Source organism: Rosa rugosa, chromosome 5 (genome assembly GCF_958449725.1).
Source record: "Rosa rugosa chromosome 5, drRosRugo1.1, whole genome shotgun sequence".
Lineage (NCBI taxonomy): Eukaryota > Viridiplantae > Streptophyta > Magnoliopsida > Rosales > Rosaceae > Rosa > Rosa rugosa.
In genome coordinates, this window is record NC_084824.1 from 37040446 (window position 1) to 37058848 (window position 18403).

General features: G+C 38.6%; 1 protein-coding gene across 1 annotated transcript; it reads right to left on the bottom strand.

Annotated features, from left to right (window-relative positions):
• Positions 1 to 2760: 2760 nt before the first annotated feature.
• LOC133710469 (putative glycine-rich cell wall structural protein 1) lies at positions 2761 to 3683 on the bottom strand. The gene has a single exon (XM_062136539.1). The coding sequence runs from the start codon at positions 3516 to 3518 to the stop codon at positions 3021 to 3023; it is 498 nt and encodes a 165-aa protein (XP_061992523.1). The 5' UTR covers positions 3519 to 3683; the 3' UTR covers positions 2761 to 3020.
• Positions 3684 to 18403: the final 14720 nt, after the last annotated feature.

Consider the following 18403-nt stretch of genomic DNA (forward strand, 5'->3'; position numbering starts at 1 on the left):
AGTTTGTTGAGTTAGATGATATCGAACCACGCTCCGTTGATGAATGAATGCCAACGTAGAGAGATTTGGCCTAAATGGAAAGATGCGATCCAGGTTAAGATGGATTCTCTAACGAAGAGGAAGGTTTTCTGAGCTAGTGATGCCAACACCTCCTGACATAATACCTATTGACTAATGGGTCTTCGTTAGAAAGCGTGATGAGAAAAAGAGATGGCAATCTCGCCTTATGGCGCAAGGCTTCTCACAAAACGCTCTGGAATCGACTACGATGAGACATATTCTCTCGTAATGGATGTCATTGCACTCCACTACCTTGTCAGTTTGGTAGTTTCCAAATAACTGATCATGCAGCTTACAAATGTGGTCACTACGTATCTCTATGGGGATCTAGATACGGAATGTACATGAAGGTTCATGGTGAACTTCATCTACCCAAGTCAAGTGGCTCTAGACCACGGAGCGCGTTTACAATAAGATTGAAACGCTCACTAAAATAACTACTTGATTGGGAAGGGATATGCCCACGCGTTTCCATAACAAGTTTCGGATTCTATCGCGGTTCATGTTGGACATGATCTTTATTAGAAGCCCTTAAAGAGTTAAGGGAAACCGCTGAACACTAGAAATTCGAGTTTGAGATGAAGGATTTTGGGAGAACACGATTATGTCTCGGTTTGGAACTTGAGCATCGTGTTGATAGATGCTTAGGCATTTTGACAAGGTCAAACCTTCAAGCACCCCCATGATCGTCCGTAGTCTTGATCCTGAAAAGAATCCTCTTCGTCCAAAGGATGATGACGAAGATGTGCTAGAGGCAGGAGTGCCTTACTTAGTACAATAGGCGCATTATTGTACTTAGCTCAATGCACAAGACCGGACATCTCATTTGCCATGAACTTGTTAGCTAAGGTATAGCTCTGCGCCAACGCGACGCCATTGGATTGGTGTAAAAGATATCTTTCGATACTAGATGTACGACTGCTATGGGCTTGTTCTATCCCTACAGAGAGATGATGGATTCAGACCCATCACACACCAGGAACACCGCCAACACTGGCCTGCGTCCTCTATCCCCATCCCAAAACGACATGTGTTTTGGAAGGTTTTGCTGATGTTGGGTATGTCTCTGACCCACACAAAGGTCATTCCCAAACTGGTTAAGTGTTCACCATGGGTAAAGACCGTGATATCTTGGAGGTCTACAGAGCAGACCCTAGTCGCTATATCTTCGAACAATGTAGAGATTATTGCTCTTCACGAAGTGATTAGTGAATGTATATGGATTGGATCCATAATTACGCATGTTCGAACAATTGTGGTTTGAAGTCTACCATAGATGAGCCTACGAGCATTTAGGATAATGCAGCTTGTTTTAAACAAATGAAGCAAGGCTACATCAAAGCGACAACACCAAGCTTAATCAGCAACAACAGACTCTCCTCAAGATCAAAATGAACTAGGTTCGATTTGAGGACAGTGTGGCAGACTTGCTCACTAAGTCATTGCCTAAATTCCACTTTCGAGAAACATGTTGGTAGCATCGTTTACGGAAGTTATCCGAACTCCCATGACCGTAGTCATCAGGGGGAGATGCAGACATCAGGGGGAGATGTCTACATGTATGGTCTCGAAACGTGAAGGGTGTGTTGTGCTCTTTTTCCCTTTCGACCGAGGTTATTTTTGCCCCACTGGGTTTTTGTTACTCGGCAAGGTTTTTAACGAGGCAACGAGAGAAGCACCGCGTTTGGGCAACACAAGGGGGAGTGTTTAAGGAAATCTCTCTTTTATGTGTTTGGCCCAAACTCTAGGTTACTTGACCTAGTGGTAATATGGTTAAATTAGAAGGATCTAGATTCCTATTCAATGTAAGATTACTTTCCTTATATGATTGAGATTCTATGCATTGTAATCCTCTATATAAAGAGGCCCCTATTATCAATGAGAATACACAGCAAATTCCTCTCAAATTCAGTTTCTCTACAACACTATATATATATATATATGTGTGTGTGTAGATACAAAGAGGTGCAAATTGTTATAAAATAAAATTTGACTACTGATATCTGTCCACGTAGCCGATATTTGCCTCACTAATTGTATCTTGAAAATGATCAGTATCAATAACTATAGAAAAGGTGTTACAAATTATATTAATTAAGACATGCATGACTCCAGTTTGGAACTTGGAAGGATGTATAATAGCTAGCCTTATCCTTCATTTCTCTTACAGTTGAGTTTAATTCCCTTCATCTAATATCGGTTTTGTTGCATGCACGAGTTGTGATGGACTTGATGGCAGATCATATATTCCAAACTATTCTCTCTTTGACGGCTTCGTTCCATAGCATTAGCTGGATTTAATCCGACCAGAAAGCTAATATACAGCTGCAGATTTTCTTGCAATTCATTAGCTTATACAAAACTGTGCCGATTCTATTGGGTTAGCAATCCTTCTATTTACTGCTGTCTTGGTTGGATATGTTGGTAGTTTTTAGTTCTGTAGTTATCCATGTTTCTTTCGTTCAATGAAATTTCCATCTCTGCCTCAAAAAATAAATAAATAAAATAGCAGAACAGAACTCTATTCAAAACTTTATTTACATAGGCAATAAGTAGCATGGACTTGCAACGTACGTATAGATTTTAGTTAATTTTCACCCTTGTTAGGAGATCAAGGGATGCATAGAATACCTGTCGCTAGCTATTAGAGCATTCACAGTAGTATTTCTTGAGTTGCATGCATTGTATGTGCTTTTAATATATAAAAATATATAGATTGATTAATTTTGCCACACAATACAAATATTTTTTGCAGGCTGAACATCCAATCGTACTGATCGATGCCTCCAACTGAAATACGGTTCGGAACCAGATAATCAAGACTCAAATATTACACCGACTATCTTATTTACTAACACATACAACACAGAATTAAATAAAGGTGATCGATCACAATTTATTATTATCACTATTCTTTGAGCTTGCTGATTCAGTAACCCAATTCATGAACTCTTTTATATTTAGTTGCCGCCTCCACTGCCAGAGCCCTCACCGTATCCACGCCCCTCACCATAACCCTCACCATTACCAGAGCCACTTCCCCTCCCCGAACCGCCGCCCCCTCCAGAACCCGAGCCCGAACCACGTCCACCACCCTGTGTATTTTTCCCTGAAGACCCCGACCCGGCCCGAGATCCGGCAGATGAACCTGCCTCGGAGCCTGCACTGCTACCTCCACCACCAGACCCAGAAGTCGAACTTGAACTTGATGAAGCTGAACTTGACGCAGAACTAGAACCGCTGGAACCTGAGCCGGATCCGGATCCAGACCCCGACCCAGAGCCACCTCCACCTCCACCTAGCCCTAAACCTAGTCCCAATCCTGCTCCAATCCCAATTCCTCCAAGATCAATACCCAAATCCTTCCTTGCAACTCGGCCCTCGGATACCTTAATACCCGACATTGACATAGCAACAACAACCAAAGCAAGAAGAGCTACTGACTTGAATGCAGCCATTTTTTTTTTCTGGAAGTATGTAAGCAAAATTGATTAGATTAAGATGGAAGAATTTAGTCTAGTACGTAGCTTCAAACTAATGCAATAAGAATGAAGTTCTCAAGAAGTTGTGGAATCCATAGCATGCAAATTAGCTATTTTATAGTGGGTGTATGTTGGCACTGTAGAGTGGGAGTGGAGAATTGTTGGTGTGTTTTATCATTTGAAGTGGCATATGGTGGTGTAGGCGGTGATCATCGAAGTGGCATGTGTGGACTTTGGTGCCAAAGTTTTGTGGCTTAGAAATAGCTAAGAGATTGGAGATTGACATTGTTTCGACATGTGTGTTTTTGTATGTTGCCGACGCATGCCATTTGATCTCCACTTACTATAGTAGTATAGTGGATCAGCGAGTAGCTATATTGCTCTGTCTCTGTACTTACCACGTTTCTAAAGGAAAGTGTTTTGTTTACTTTTTTATTTAATTATTATTTTTTTTTTTTATGGATGAAATACAAAGAAGCCACCCTACACAACCTAAACTCATCAAATTAAAATATAAAACATTTGAAATTGATAAAGGCAATGCTGAGCTCCAGCTCGCAACATTAAAAGAATGACCCAGATCAACAACTGCATTCAAAAACCATCATTTATCAAGGAACTTTCTTAGGTTTCTAGACACCAATTTTGTTAAATACTTTGGACCATTGAATTAATAATATATTTAATAGTCCAAAATATTTAAAATTTGGTAACTTGTTTAGCCCTTAATTAATTGATTATCAATTGACAATTACGTTTTTTCCTTTCTAAAAAAAAAATAATAAAAAAACCTTCTAACTTTGGCTCACCAAATTACAATTAGTTAAATAGTCTTTATTACTATTTAATTTTATCATTAGCCAATTAATGCTTGATTGATCACACAATTGACAATTACATGTTTTCCTTATTAAAAATAAAAACCTTTTAACCTAAGCTCATGAAATTAGTATTTAGTTAAATAGTCTTTATTACTAATTAATTATATCATAAATAGTTTCCTTAACCAAATATAATTCTTTTTACATGCATTTTACGACAACCATTGATGTAAAAATAGATAATCTTTGTTATAGATATGGTAACTACTTCACGTATAACTTGTTATTACTGCTTTTTGAACTAAATTAGAAATGTTACCATAATGTATTATCATATAGGTAAACCATTATATTTTGACTAAAAACCACGTATGTCCTCATTAATGTAATGAAGTTCTCCCTTGCATAATTAAAGTAATATATTGTGTAATTTCCATCGGTGAAGTTATATGTGATGCCCCGGAAATTTGTAGTTATTTTCCCAGGATTTTCCGGGATTTAAATTGTGGTTATTGGACAGTTTCGTGGCTCGTGGATGGAGCGGAAGTGTTTCGGGCGAATAATTATTTGAAGAATATGGTTTTAGGGGGGTTGCAAAGGTTGACTTTTTATTCATTGGGATTATCCGAAAACTTCCTTCACGAAAGTTGTAGAGCGCGTCGATACGAGTTCATGGACATGCAGTACGCGTCAATCGGAGCTCGTATGAGAAAGTTATGGTCATTGGAAGAAGTTTCCATTTTGGTATAAATAGGAATTTTCCGAAATTATTTTCATAATTTCCAAGTTTCCATTTCCGGAAACTCTCATTCTCTCTCTTTTCTCTCTCGGTCGACGCCTTCACTATCTGAGTTTTTCGTCTGACCCGACCTGAACCCGGCCGACCCGACCCGGCTTTTCCGGCGATCTCCGGTGACGAAACTTTCCAGATCGGTTCGTCGTTGCCGTCCGCTCCTCCCTGTGGTGTCCTCTAGCGGTGATTCGCGGCGGTGACGACGCTAGAAGTCGGCAAAGTTCGAGGTTTTCGGACCCGGCCGGAAATCCTTGCTCCGGCGACGGCACAGCTTCAAGCTTCTTTCTTTGGGTTTGTGGAAGCCTTCTGGATCGATCTATGGTGTTTGTTTGGATCGATTTATGTGGAAATCGGTTCAACTCGGATTGAGCAAAAATTCAAGCTTGTGAGGTAGTTTTCGACCCTTTATGCTTGTTTTCTGACTTCGAGCTAGTTATGAAAATTCACAAGCATGCTTAGATGAAACTCTTTGATGTTGGAAGTGTTGTGAAATATTGAGTTTTAGCCGGCGGCGGTGCGCCACCGCCTGTGGCGGCGTTCCGGTCATATTAGGAACTGTTTCTGGTATTATATATCTTCTACTCGTTGATACGACCGTTTCGATATATAATATGCAAATTTTGGAGTTCGTATGGATTTGTTATGATTTTTACGGTTTCATACCGGTTGATTTATTCGATCCGTGAGGATCTGAGCGTCCGATCGACTTGTGATTTGGACATATCGATCGTGGAAGTGTTCCGGACACTTTGGGAGGTCTCGGATGTGGTTTCGCCTCATTTGGCGTCACCTTGGGAATTTTGGTTTGATTTAGGGTTTCGAACGTTATTCCTTGTGATTCGTTGACTGAATCAGAGCTGTACTTCCTTAGGTACTGAGCAAAGTATTTGGACGGTTATTTTGTGGATTGGCTGCTTTGTTCTATATTGAAGACGCAGCGGGAATTTCGAGGTGAGTAATCTCACAAGGTTCATTAATGAACGGAATACCTTTATTTTTGAGAGTTATTTAGTAACTGCAAACTATAGTTGGTATTAGTAGGCATTCCTGAGCGGATGACTACGTATATATATATTTACGTGAAATATATATGTTTTGGTGGATTTGTGGATTTATGGAAACAATAGGCATGAATGATGTGTTTTATTGTTTTGGGTTGTGGCTTTTTGGAAAACAAATGATTGTGGAATTGTTGATTCGATTTGTTTTGAAAAGCGTCAAGATTTGGGAAAAGCGTTGAGATTTGTGTAACATTTTGGGTCGAGTGAGACTCCTTTATTGTTTTGCTCCAAGGGACTGTGCGGCCCGAGGAACGAAGGTCTATGACCTTGGGCAGAATATCAGATAATCACGTCTTTGGGCGGACAAGTGGTTACGTTTCAGTTAGAGCTCGAGTCTGTCTGCCATATAGGTAATTCATGGGGTAACGGGAATTGGTTATTGATAACTCATGACATTACGTGTTTTTAGGGAACAAGGTGTGAGTTGCTTCCTTATTAACGGTTTTTAAGGGGACAAGGTGCAAGTTGTTTTCCTTATTAACAATTTGATAGAAATCAAGGTGTGAGTTGCTTTCTATGGTACGATTATGGTACGATTGATAGAATTCAAGGTGTGAGTTGTTTTCTATGTTATATTTGATAGAAATCAAGGTGTGAGTTGCTTTCTATGTTATATTTGATAGAAACCAAGGAATGTGTTGCTTTCTATGTTTCGTTTTAAAAGAAACCAAGGTGTGAGTTTTCTTTTATTTCGATTTGAAAGGAAATTAAGGGTGGGTTGTTCTCCTTCATTTCGTGTTTTAAGGGATCAAAGTGTGATTTGGTTTCTCGATTGAAACGTGCGGGTTTTTATCCCGTGATTTTGTATGAGTTGTTTTGAGTTACTCATACGGGCTTGCAAAAGCTTACCGGGTTTGTTGTGTGACAACCCGGTGCACTATTCAAACGGTGTAGGGGTTAATCCTGCAGGTCAGGGTAATCGAGGCTGAAGCTGAGGTAGCTTGTTGGCAGCAGAACATGTAGGAAGTAAATTTGGTTGGCTTTGCCATTGTTATGACTTCCGCTAAGTAGTAAACTCTGATGAGCTTTTACGTTTTATCTTGTTGTTAACAATTTAATTCGTAAGCTTATGTAATATATGACTCTGTGGGGGGGGGGGTGTTCAATATTGACATAGTGGGTTCAAGGCATCAATACGTATGTAGTTTAAAGGGAAAAAGTTTCCAGGTGCTTGGTATTGATGGTTGAACGATCACGCATATGTAATTATGAGATTATATATCGATTTTTATTTGTGTTAAAAATCAGGGGCGTGACATTATAATTACTTTCAGTCGATGTAATTTACCACAAACTACAACAGTTGATATAAAAACGATACTTTTTGTTCTAATTGTAATAATTACTCCATCTACAACCTATGTACTACTTTTTGGACAATTTAACAAGTGTGACAACAAATTTATTGTCAGAGTGGTAAATCTTTATGTTTTTATCATTAATGAAATTATTACTTCAATGACCATGCGTTTTATCATAATCTACGTCAATTGATGTAAAAGCGGTAATTTTTGTTCTATTTGTAGTAATTACTCCACCTAAACTAATGTACTAGTTTATGAACAATTTAACAAGTGTGACAACAAATTTGTTGTCACAATGGTAAATCTTTATGTTTTTATCATTAATGAAATGATTACTACAATGACTACACATTTTACCACGACCCCAACAATTGATGTAAAAGTGCTCACTTTTGTTTTATTTGTAATAATTACTTCAAAAACTGCATCATTTACAAAATTATCAACCACTTTACAATTCTGACAACATTTGTGTTGTAAACATGGTAAAATTAACATTAGACCAAAAGATATGTAAGTACTCAGTATTGTAAAAAGGTTCTCCATTTGATAAAAGTTGTCCAACCATGATATTTACATATTTGACCACTCAATTACAATAACCACAATAAGTGTGGTCATAAGTCTTAATTTTAGTTCTACTAGGTGTGATTTCTTATTTTGACAATATATGTTACATGTTTCTGAACAGTATTACAAATCAAGATAGAATGTGTTGTTAATATAATAAATTTTATTTTTTAAAATGACATATGTCAACATTTAAGCGGATAACCTGTTAACCAGTTCAGTAGGTTTCCACTACATTAATTTATTAAAAATAAAAAAATAAGGATATGACATACATCAAGGTACCCTAGACGGCCCCATTTATCAATACATTTTCTACGCTAACAAAGGTGAAACAAAGTAGTTTTTTTTTTTTTTGACAACGTGAAACAAAGTAGTTTAATCAGTGCTGCTATTATTTCCGCTCCTGTTATCAGTAATCTCATTATGTATCTCGGTTTTGATCAGGTATTGGCTTGTCAAACCCAAAACTAGGTGCGGAATCAAACTGTTAACTGAGATTGTACTTTCTCTTCTGGTGAAAGTGAGAAAGTGATTGCACTTATTTTTTGGTGAAAGGAATTATACTTCTTAAAGTTCATGCACAGAAACACATATGCTTTTCTATATAGAATTACAATTCATAATATCATAGTTTTCACAACAAATGGAGGTCTACAGATCTACATATGTACCAAACAGATTATCAAATTTTTTAATCATGTTAGTGCAGATGGATTTCACTGTCTAAACACAGCACTGTTGTTAGAGTTTGAATAGAAATCGGTTTCTATTGAGGAGGATCAGATCTGTCTCAAAGGGATCTATCAAGGATTTTCTTCCTCACTCAGATCCATCTCAAGGGGATATTACCTCTCCAAGATTTTCTTCCTCACTCGGATCCATCTCAAAGGGATTTTCACCTCACTTGGATCTTCCTCAATGAGATTTCCAAACGGTGGTGGAATATAATTCAGTTTTTGACGGTTGAATTCAAAAGCACAAGTCTGATCAACTTACCTTTTGAATTTGAACTAAAGAGGTTATTGAAAGGCAACTTACCTCTTCAATTTAAACTGAAGTGGTGTCTCAAACATTATATATATCACGCCCCGAATTTTGAATGATAAATTCAAATCCGAAACATGAATTAAACCACTTAATCAAATAAACGTTCTGAATTTTTTTCTCAATATAACCTCACCACACGGTACACAAACTCCAAATCTCGACACCTCGAGTTCATTATTACAATTCACTCTCACAAGCAATATTGTAAAGCTCTAAATGAGCATAACACACCTCACAACTTACAATTGCTGTAAAACTCTAACAATTGCTCTATCCGCACGATCACCGTCCTGGTTCTCCTGTCCTGTAGGATTACCCGCTACACAATTTGAATAGTGTACCGGGAGTTGCAACAACACAAAACCCGGTAAGCTTTTGACAGCTAGTATGAGTAAACAAGAAAGAACTGTTGATTTATTAAATTACAAGACCACCACAAACCCACGTTACTTTCTCACTCTCATATATATATATATAGACACTTATGAGTTACTCTCAATTTAGCTCATAAGATTTCCCAACATTTAACAGACAGACTCATATATATATATAGACACTTATGAGTTACTCTCAATTTCCCTCATAAGGTTACCACATATATATAGACACTTATGAGTTACTCTCAAATTCACTCATAAGGTCACTCCACATTTGGCAGACAGACTAGAGCTCTAACTGAACGTAACCACTCGTCCGGCCACAGACGTGATTACGATTTAATACTATTAATAACCACCAGCCCGGTACGAGAGCGTGATTCACTAATAGATGCCATGGTCACCTCGTGACCTAGTGATCTCCACAGATCACAACAATTTATTGTTCCTCAACAATAAAACTCAACACCTCTCACAATATATTGTTTCTCAACAATAAACTCAATACCTCTCACAATATATTGTTTCTCAACAATAACTCAACACAACTCCAACAATACATATTATTTCACGTAATAATATATATACAGACATTCACACAGGAATGTCTAGTAACACCAACAATAGTTCATAGGATTGCAACAAAATAAAGCAATTAATTGTATTGGGTTCGTAATATGAACCACGTGAGGTTTACTCACCTCGATAATCCCGCTGCGTCTTCAATTCAGCTCAAAATACGATCCACAATCGTCCACCAACTCAAACCGTCAATCACCTAGTCAGATACGATCTTAACTTAGCAATCATTCATAAACCACACATATACTGAAATCCAACGGTCGGATTCTAATTATATGATGATCCGACGGTCAGATCGAATTTATATGATGATCCAACGGTCGGATCCTCACGGATCGCCCTTAGGATCATCCTCCAAAATTATCACGAAGATCCAACGGTCAGATCTTCTTGAATCACTCTAACAACCATCTCCTCAAAATTATACGAAAATCCGACGGTCAGATTCTCTCGAATCGCTTTCCGAAACACTATTTCATAATTATACGAAGATCCAACGGTCGGATCTTCGTCCGTGACCTCTCAAAGTCATCAGAACAGTCATACGATCAACATATCAAAACTACAAGTCAATCGGACTGTCCGATCTTCAAGAAACATTAATCGAACGATCGAAATTAATCGAAATCATAAAATTCATAACTAAATCATACGATATCCAAAAATTGCATATAATATATCGAAATGATCGTATCGACATGTAGAACACAAAAATGGACAGAAACTGTCCTTGGGGTGGCCGGAGGTCGCCGGAAACCACCATCACAGTGGCGGCACCGCCACCCGTTCAAAGTCAAAATTGGCCAAAACTTCCAACATGAAAGTTCTTTATTTTTACATGCTGGTCAATATTCATAACTAGCACAAGATCAGAAAATAACGGGAAGAGGTTGAAAAATACCAAAACAGTCGAGTTGGCCGGAAAATCTGCAGAAACCGGCGAGCTCCAGTTTGACGTAAAAAGGTCCTCCAATGGCTTCTATCCCTTCTGGATATTTGTTCAGAAATTCAAGGTGAGCTCTCCAGTTCAAGAATCACTCAAAACGAACCTCCACAACTCGAGATATCGAGCTCCACAGTCCGGTTTCGATCTAGGTCGGGTTGAGCTTCCAGTCGCCACCACAAGCCACGCCGCCGTGCAAGGTTACTTCTGGGAGCTTCAGGAAGTTGAGGTGAGCTCGTGGGTGAAGTTTGATGAGCTTTGGTGGCTTGTAGCTCGAGATATCAAGCTTCGAACCAAAACTGGGCTGAATCGGACTCGTGCCTCCGCCGTCGTTTCCGGTTGTACCGCCGAGCAAGGCTGCCTCCAGCATCTGCGCAAGGTTGAGGCGAAACTAATGGCGGTGGTCCGACGCCGTTTGGTGGACTAAGGGAGGAGCTATTGATCGAAGAGCTGCTGCTCTGTTTTTTCTTCGTTTCGGATGCGAGGGAGATCGAGAGAGAGAAAGAAGAAAAAAAAGAGAAAAAGAAAAAGAAGGAAGGAGACCCGGAGGAAAGGAAAGGGAAAAGGAAAAGGAAGAAAAAGAAAAGAAAAGAAAAAGAGAATCCGAGGAAAAGAGATTATAAAAAAGAATCTCATATTTCCAAAATTCGTAACATAATCGTACGAACTCAAAAAATTTCGTTCGACATATGCACGCGATCATTTCGACGAGCTCTACAACTTTTATGAAGGAAGTTTTCCCAAATTCTGTACGTATAAAAAGTCAATTTCCACGAGCCCCTAAATAACGTTCGTTTTCGAAAATAAAATCGTTTGAACTAATTCCACAACTTCTCCAAGCTTCGTACTCGCTCCTACTATCGTGAAATCATTTCTAAAAATCCACGGAATTTAATTTGGATTTTCCGGGGTATTACAATATAAACCCAACAGGTCTTCCTCTCCAATATACAGATTTATTTTTTCTTCCTTTCCTTCAGAGAGAAAAACACTTAGTGCGTTCGCTAGAATCCAAGGTCTGGTGCTAGGCTCTTGGATTATCGATAGTTGTATCCTGGTGGACAGAAGCCTAACGAACTACAAGTACTGAGTGGGGTGAAATTATGTCTAAAGGACATTGCCAATCTGCAAGCCTCTATCGAATCACAAGTCAGTTCTCTTGCAATTACAATTCCTTTATCTCATATACATGTTGTGTATTGTAATCCATATACTATTGTATCAATTATTGCTGTAATTATTTATATATTGTAGACGCATATTTTCAATTCATTGATACAAATTCCAACAACTGTAACTATCGGTTCCATATGCACTCACACATATATCCATGTGGAAGTATATGCACACAAACATATATATGCCTTTCTATATAGAATTATAATTGAGAATATATAGGAATGATCAAATAGTTGCACTCAAACTACACTTCAAATAAAACCCTCTTATAAGTGAAAAATATTAGCTTTCTTGCTAGCTGGTTACCAAATTAGTGGCAAAGCAATCATATATTCCTCAATGGCTATTTTCATGATAAAAGCTTTTTTCTGTGATTGCTTGTTTCACTTGTCATGTTCCTTCTTCCTCTACCTGTAGTTTTCATGAGCATTAACCCAACAACAAAAAAGATAGAATCCTACTTTACTCACACTAGCACTGATGCGCTCAAAGCAAGCGCATAATTTAACCCTGAAATGTCATTAGTAGTACAAAGTAAATAGGGATCGTTCTATTCCGGGGATTGAGGGTACACCTGTCATTGTCAAACAATTAAACAATTAAAATTAAAACAAAGTATAATATCTACACATATGCACATTATTTACGAATTAAAAGGGGGTTTTTGATTTTGGTTTTTCTGAAAATTAAACTAAGTTAACAAAATAATTAAAATGCTAAAACATAAAAATATAAATGGAATGCAAGAACAAAGATCAAAATCGAAACATATGATTAAAATTAATCCAAGTTCATCCTTGTTCATCATAGTCATGCAAGAGGAATTGATCATGTGAAACGTTCAAAGCAAACAATTTCCCATATTTTACTTTCAACGCTAATTAATCTAAGTGAAAGCACATAGACTAATCCTATCAAACATGCATTCAAGCCCTAGAAAGCTAGTCAATCATACATGTCTAACGCATTAAGCATCTAGAAAGGCTATCAATTCAAATGTGCAACTTAGTATGAAAAAGTCCACCTAATTGCAATCTTCTTTGATTAAATTCGGTTTTTGTACAAAACCTTTACTACTTATTGATTCAAGAACACAAAACCAAAAAGTTGATTCATGTTCTTAAATTCGTAGCACCAATTATATAAAAACCCTAGGTGTTTGCAACCACATAAGATTAAAATACAAGAGTTATCTATCATGCAAATTTAATCAAACACTCACACATAAGCAACCATAAATCGCAAAACATGAATCTGAAAATTAGTAATTAATCATAAAATTTCAGAATTCGAAAATTGTTCAAACACATGTGTCAACTAGGGCATAACCAACGAAAATTACAAAGCAAAGGTTACAAGGAGAATCGGATTACACCAAGAGATGGAGATGGGATGAATGGTCTCTTGAATTTCGAAAGCAATCTTCAAGGATGGTGATGGATGATGTGCACGGCTTGTCCTCTTCTTCCTTGGCCTTGCTTGAACTTCGTGGTTGCCCTAGAGGATGGAGAAGAACACGGCTAAGCTAGAGAGAGTTTTCTGATTTTTTCTAAAGTTGTAAAACGCAAAAGTGGGAACCCTTGACGTTGAGAATGTGTGAGAATATATAGTGGACGCCTCCTTGCTCTCCAAGCCGTGTAAACCTCTTAATATCCCAAGGAATTAATCTGAAAATGCCACATAATTTTCTCCAATAATAGCTTGCCAAATAAGCCCTATGACATGGTTCAACCAATCACAAAACTCCATTTTAATTCCCTAATATTTTGGCCGAAATATATAAAGATATATTCTGATTTTGTAGTTCAATTTCGGCCAAACTTCCTTAGAGAATATAGGGAACGAACCTAGACTCCTTTTTGGCCGTTTCTTGGTCTCCACACTTTGGCTTTCCTTAAAACTCTCCCCTAGAATCTCTCCTTGCCGAATTCTCTAGGGTTTCTTCATGAATATCACGGCAATTCCTTCTTTTCCTCTTGGCTTGGACGGCAAAAGATCTTCTAGGGTTTATCTCTTGATGTATTTCCATAAAAATAGCCCTAGAAAATCTCCCTAGAATATCTCCTTTTAATTTCTGATTTTTGGACGCCAACTCCTTGTTTCTCTCTTCATTTTGGACGGCAAAACTCTCCTAGGGTTTCTTCATGCGTCACAAACCCTAATCTCTTGGGCCATGATGGGCCATGATCCATTTTGCCGAAAATTCAAAGTGCTCTTGGGCTTCGTTGCTTCATCTTCAAGCCTTCTTATTTTCCAACGCAAAACACTTCATTTTCTTCATTTCTTTTCATAGTTGCGTTGGAAACTTCATTGGTAAGCTCTCCTCCATTTCGCAGGGTTTCCTGGTTGCACTAGGAAAGCTTGTTTCTTCATTTCTGCTCAAATGTGTGGGCCGTTATCTCTCATATTTGTTCGTCTTGATGTTCGCAGGCTCCTCTTTCCATTCGTGCGTTCATTTCCACTTTTTAGCTCGGAGGTCCTGAAAATAGAAACTAGTATGAGAAATAGAAACTTTCCTAATTTGAAAAATAGCAACTTACCAAAAATGAAAAATAGAAAGTTACTAAAAATGAAAAATAGAAACTTGCCAGAAATGAGAAATGAAAACTATAAGAATAGAAACTTTCTAAAAATGGAAAATAGAAACTAAGAAAAATGGAAACTTTCTACAAATAGGAACTTTCCCAATCAAAGAATGGAAACTTTCCTAAACAGAGTTTTACTAAGGAAATGGCGCAAGAAATGTAAGGAAATGCAGTTAAAACGTCGCATTAAAATGCTCCTATCAAGCACACACATGCAGATACAATTTTCCTTTGCACTCCAAACACAATCTGGTTAGAAAAGCAGAGATATATTGACAGTTTTTATGATTCACAAGTAAGTTTAGAATTCGTAATATGTTTCCATACCCTTCTCCATTCGAACAACTTAGAGTTTTTTTGATGGAGTCTAGCATTAACTGATAATTTCTCAACTCTAAACTAAACGCAGAATCACACTTCTGAATTCATTCATTTGACTAACACGTCTAGTAACACTACCAGACTTCTTAAAAGAGAGGAGGATTTCATTGAATTTTTTTTCTAAACCAGGGCAAGTTAGACCCTGAGTGCAGGTACCTCATCAATGACCAGGTGATGTTACGCATTGCGAAGCCACATATCCCCATAAATCTGCAGCAATTCGGGGATCCGGGAGCTCCAATCCAAGCTCAATGTGACGACTGACGAGTTGAGTAATGGTGCAAATGCTGTACATGCAGCCTACTGCCGAGCATAAACAACTAAGGTTGGAGACACTTGTGTGTTATACTTGACATGTGGAAACCCCGCATATCTCATTATATCAACAAAGTCACCGGACCCTCGTTCGTGTTCACTAGATCACCCTCTGAATGTAGGCAATAACAGATGCACATGTACATCATCCATCCAAAGAAGCGCCAGTTCCTGGCTATTATCGCCCTTTGCCTTAGCCATCGCTTTATCAAACCCTACCTTGATGCGCAGTGTCTCAATATGCTTCTCATCACACATAGTTTCAGCCAGAAAAAGCAGATGAGGTGTAGTACCCCGGAAATTCATTTTATTTTTCGAGGATTTTCCGGAATTTAATTAGTGGTTATCGGACGGTTTCGTGGCTCATGGATGGAGCAGAAGTGTTTTGGGCGAATAATTATTCAAGAAGCGTCATTTTAGGGGGGGCGTAAGGGTTGACTTTTTATCGTTGGGTTTCTCCGAAAACTTCATTCACGAAATTCGTAGAGCACACCAATACGAGTTCGTGGACATGCGGAATGCGGAAATCGGAGTTCGTATGAAGAAGTTATGGCCATTGGAAAAAGTTTCCATTTTGGTTAAATAGAGGAATTTCCGGAAAAATATCAGATTTCCATTTTGGGAAACCCAGCTCTGTTTCTCTCTCCCCGAGCCCGAGTCGCCTCTCCACTTCGCCGGCGTCGTTCTTCCTCCTCCGGCCACCATAGGACAAGATTCAAAGTGGGGTTTGCTTGCTCGCCTTGCTCTCCTCTAGAGGTCTGTGGTAACCATCGAGCGTGGGACGAGCTGTGGTGGGCGCTACAAGGCCGAGAAGAAGCCGCGGCGGAGTTGAAATCGCCTTGATCGGAGTCGGCGATTCCACCCACCTTTGCCAGTGATTCTTGAGGGCTTTTGGAGCCCAGAGGATGCAGAAGATTTCTCCTAAGGTGGCTTGCAACGATTCAACTTGTGGAGATCAAATTTTGGAATTTGGGATTCTAGGGTTCATCGGAATTCAAAGCTTTCGAGGTAAATTCTGGCCATATGGCTTTGATTTAGACTTAGTGCTAGTTATGAAAGTTGTAATTGGAGTTGAGATGAAGAACTTTTATGTTGGGAGTTTTGTCAAATTCTGACTTTGGGTCGGCGGCGGCGCCGCCACTGTGGTGGTGTTTTCCGGCCACCTCAGGGATAGTTTTTGTTCCTGATTTTGATCTACTCGTCGATACGAGCATTTCGATATACAACACTTAATTTTAGGAGATCGTATGAGCATGTTAGGGTTTTCACGGTTTTGAATCGTTCGATTATTCGATCTGTGAGGATTTGAGTGTTCGATTGACTTGTGGTTTTGACATATCGATCGTAGAAGTATTCCGGAGACTTTGGGTGGTCTCGGATGTGGTTTCGCCTCAATTGGCGTCACTTTTGTGGTTTTAGTTCAAAACGGGGTTTCGAACTTTAATCACTTTGTGATTCGTGCACTGAATCGAGACCGTATGTGTTTAGGTACTTGACAGGCTTGTGTTGAGTGGATTGCGGCGATTTGTGCTTGACTTGGTTAGTGTGTGAAGACGCAGCGGGATTTAGAGGTGAGTAAATCTCACGATATTCGTTATGACTTATGAGCATAATTACCATATTGTCTTGGAGTTATTAGGTTAACTATGACTATAGTTGGTATTAGTGACATTCCTGAGTGGATGACTACGTGTGTGTGTGTGTGTATATATATATATATTTACGTGAAATATATCTGTATTGGTAGTTTCGTTGTGATGTGAACAATAATTGAAATGAGTTCATTATTGCTCGAGAATGGTGAAATTGTGTATTGAGTTGTGATTGTAGAATTTCATGTGTTGAGATACCATGAGTCTAGTATGACCATTTTAATTGAGATTTAAGATATGGTAGCTTGTGTAAGAATATATGTGTGATGAATCGATGACATCAGTGTGATGAATCTTTGTGATGATTGTCATGTAAAGCTTGTGTAAGAACATCTGTGTGATGAATCGATGACATCAGTGTGATGAATCTTTGTGATGATTGTCATGTAAAGCTTGTGTAGGAATATCTGTGTAATGAATCGATGAAATCAGTGCGATGAATCTTTGTGATGATTGCTATCTGAGTGATGACTGGCGAAATCTGTGTGATGATCAGTTGGACGATTGCTATCTGTGTGATGATCAGTTGGACGATTGCTATCTGTGTGATGATAAGTGTGATGACTGCTCGGTAGCGAATTTGAATTGTTATTAAGTTAACAAAGATCGAGAGGACTGCTGTGATGGTCGGAGCTACCTACGGATGTCAGAGTGTGGGGTTATGATGATTACTATGACTTGAATTGCTTGTCTAAATGTGACCTCCTGAACTAAAACTATACGCAGGGGTTACTATGAATTGTTTTGCTTGTTTTGAATTGTGAGTGCCTTTTTTTCTTCTTGATTTTATTGATTTATGGTTTGATTGATCTTAAAGGCCATAGTGGTGACGATTGTGCTCTGTGTGAGGATAGGAAGGTGATTCATTGTTTTCACCTTTGATGTCATGTTGATGACAAAGGCTTCCGGTAGGAAGGAAATGAGTGTGATCTTTGTGACTCGCCGTTGTGCGTCAAAGGATTTCCAAACATTACTTGAGGAGGTTTTGTTTGACTGGAATTTGTGTAACTGGATGCTAGGTTGAGAATCTGAGCATGTGGTTTTAGTCACGAGTTGACCTCCGTAAGCATGTTATGGAAGATTATGAAACAGATGGTTGTAGTTGTGAGTTATGTGCTTATCGTTATTTAGGTTGAGGTGACTTAAGAATGTGTTTCTGCTTTGTGGTTTTGAGTTTACTCATACGAGCTTTCATAAACTTACCAGGTTTGTTGTGTGGCAACCCGGTGCACTATTCAATGGTGTAGG